Consider the following 3,556-nt stretch of genomic DNA (forward strand, 5'->3'; position numbering starts at 1 on the left):
ACAGCTTTGACATGACGACGATCAAACTGGAATTCTGCTTCACCGGATTGCATAATGTCCATCATAGTGTCTACAAAGTCCTTATTTTTCTTTTGTTCCTTAGCATTGACATGTTCATCAATAATCTTCTCTACAAATGGATCAAGCACCTTAGAAGTATCCTTCATTCTACGTGTGAGTCCTTGGAGGTCAATAACACCAAGAAATGGGAAAAAATCACCAAGATTTGGTGTTGCAGCTAGAGTTGTAACCTCTTGAACTAAATACTTAAATCCTCTTTTGTCCAAATCGTCATCTGTAAACTTTTTCCCAAAAACCATTAAGCAACTCAAGTTGGCACTTAACTTTGATACTTGAGCGCTAAGATCAACTTCAACATGACCTTGAGCTATTTCTTTGATCATAATGGCAATTTCTTCACTTCTAGTAGATTGGAATGAGTGAATCTTCATGTTACTCAACAAATGGACCGTACACAATTTTCTCATGTTACGCCAATACGCGCCATACTTTGAGAAAATCAAATTCCTTTGGCCATACGATATGTATTGAGCGGTCTCGTTATGAGGCCTACTAGCAAAAATATGATCATAAGTTTTCAGAATTTTTTCTGCTGATTCGGGGGAAGATATAACATAAGTTGGTACCAAACCAAATTTCATGTAGATGATAGGACCATATTTTAGAGAAAATTTGTGTAAATCTTGAGTAAGATTTTCACCTAAAAGATGGAGGTGTCCTAATATTGGAATGCCTTTTGGACCAGGAGGAAGTTTTTTCTTGTTTTTGATATTTAGTAACTCATAGAAAATGAATAATAGAATAAGAGTTAAAATGAATGTTGCCCACACAAAAGCCATTTGTTTGGTAATAATAATAATCAGACAATATTTGCAAGTGTGTTGTTGTATGATTCATGGGAAAGGGCACATATATACTTAAATATATATAGGAAAAATAAATCATGTGAACGGCGGCCCCTCAATAGTTTACCTAGCTACTATTTTCATTGTGAAAAAGGAAAAGTCTATAGAAATTACGAGTTGGTGAACTATAACGTAATCGTGTCATATTATTATTATTATTTCAAGTAGTTTGTCATTATAGGACGACAAAAAAAATAATATATTTTTTTAAGAAAAAAAACTATATATATATATATAAAGTTGGATCTTCATCTTGCTAATGTGGCATACGATTAGAAAAGACATTTATCTATTTTCTTTGAAATTTTAGGCATTTCCCCTGTTTATTACACAATTATATTAATTATTAATTAATGATCATTATATATAAAGCTGGATCTTCCTTCTGTGCGCGCTGATGAGACATCAAAAAAGACATTTATTTTATAAATTTATTGAACTAATTAAGTGGATTGTCTATTGGATATTCATGAATTACTTGTATTCATGTATGTATATTTCCAAGGTGATATAATTCATTGTGGATAAATATGTATCTATTAATTTGATGACCTTTAAGAGTGATATCTCAACACTATAAATAGAAGTAGCACATACCATTTGAAGGATACACTTGAATAGAAGAAAACTTCTCTTTTTCATCTTCATCTCTATATCTTGTCTTCTTCTCTTTATACTTATATTGTTGTGAGCTTGATTTTATAATAATTTTTCTATTTTCTTAGAATTTTTAGGCATTTTCCCTATTTATTACACAATTATATTATTAATTATTAATTATTAAATAATAATCAACTATACCTTCCTAAAAATAAAGAATCCCAAAAGGCTATCGGTTTTGCCTGTTTTAAATTGCATCTTTTATACATGTTTTAACTCTCATTTGATTCTCCATAATCCATATTTACTTCTCCATAATTAGTGAGCTTAATTATGAAAAAAAATCATAACAAATTTCATTAAAAAAAAATCACTTAATGGCAATCCTTTAATGAAAAAGATAATGAAGGCTATCAGTTTAATAAGTGCATAAGAGATAATAATAGAATCAAAATTTTAAAAGATAAAAGAATAGTTACAAAGATTAAGTAAAATAAAAATCAAAGGAAATAACGTTTTGTAAATTTATAGAAACAAAATACAGTTTTTATAATAAATATTGTCAAATAAACTAAGCTTTTATTAGAAATATTCAAATAAAATTTTATAAAATATTTTAAGCAAATACACCAGTCAAACAGTAAAATTCATTGTTAATCCTATCTTAGTTAGACAAATTAGCTACGAAAACAAATTACATATGAGATTCATAGCTAATATTTTTTTTTAAAAAAAAGAAGAATCAGTGGCAGAGCCAAGTTAGGTTTAGACGTTTATTCGAATTATTTATGACAAAAAATTGTATTATTTATAAATAATTCAAATTATTTTTTTATGTTTATATAAAGTAAACATTGAACAAACTTCCACTAATTTATGTATTTAGTTTTTATTTATTTATATTTTGAAACTTCTAAGCGATAATTCTAACTTCTTCATTATTCAAAATGAATCATTATGCAATTTGAAGTAAGAAAGTCAGATACTACCAAAATGTGTCTCTAAGAAAGTACCAAAGTGTTCAAACCGGAAACATAAAGATGTTTGACATTAAAATGAAATAATTATTTATGTTCAGAAATTGTGTAAATGTAAACTTTTGGGATTAAAAAGTAAACATTATTAACTTATAGTACTATCGGTTTTACTTTTTAACAACCAGGACAATGATATTATATATTTTGCTTTAATATATAGTTATCACTTCGATGTCACAAATGACGCTTTTTATTATTTATTTGTTAAATCAAAAACTCATGATTCTTACATTATTAATTAATTAATTTATCAAAACTTGAGCATTTTCTCATGACGTGCATGACAAATAAAATAGTAATAAAAATATGAAGCAATCTATTTTTCTAAAGTGAAATTGATTGCAACTTAGTTATTGAGAATGCGATTTCTAAATCAACAAATTTTACTAATGCATATCTTGTAGAGTTCATTGAGAAACTAATACACTGACTCCGCCTCAAATTATCTATTAATAATTCTAAAAATATGGTTATCTAAAATTATTTATAACTAGTAAATTTGATCGCGCTTCGTACGATATGATTGCTCATTTAAATTAATTTATTATTAATTAGAAATTGATTTACTACTTTAATTTATTATAAATTATAATGTTGATCGTTTTGAAAATTCTTTAAATGTTATATATATATAGTTATTTTATAACATGTCAAACTTTCATATTAAGCGTAGTTTGCTACAATATTAAATTCTACTTGGAAGGAGAAAAAATAATTATTAGATAAATGATGATTCAAATATAAAAATACTTGTGATTTGTGAATGATAAGATTTATCCGGTAAGACTTCATATGTTATACTTTTTTAAGATTCTTATCAGCGTGCTTTTTTTCAAGTTCGTTATAATTCTCTCTTAGATAGCAAAGTGACAATACATATGAAGATGAATCTTTAAAATAAAATAATTAAGAAAAATAAATAAAAAGAATAATAAAATTGCCGGGCAAAGAAAAATTTCACACCACTCTCCTTTGCCTAATTTTAATTATATA

The 3,556-nt window shown here is 26.5% G+C and overlaps 1 protein-coding gene across 1 annotated transcript in view; it reads right to left on the bottom strand.

The window, feature by feature from the left end:
* Nucleotides 1-896, bottom strand: part of LOC107016905 (cytochrome P450 CYP736A12-like) — a 27,965-nt gene extending 27,069 nt beyond the window's left edge. Inside the window, exon 1 of the mRNA XM_015217224.2 lies at nt 3-896. Coding sequence (XP_015072710.1) covers nt 3-860 — 858 coding nt within the window. The 5' untranslated portion in view covers nt 861-896. The remainder of the gene's footprint in view (nt 1-2) is intronic.
* Nucleotides 897-3,556: the final 2,660 nt, after the last annotated feature.

Source organism: Solanum pennellii, chromosome 4 (genome assembly GCF_001406875.1).
Source record: "Solanum pennellii chromosome 4, SPENNV200".
Lineage (NCBI taxonomy): Eukaryota > Viridiplantae > Streptophyta > Magnoliopsida > Solanales > Solanaceae > Solanum > Solanum pennellii.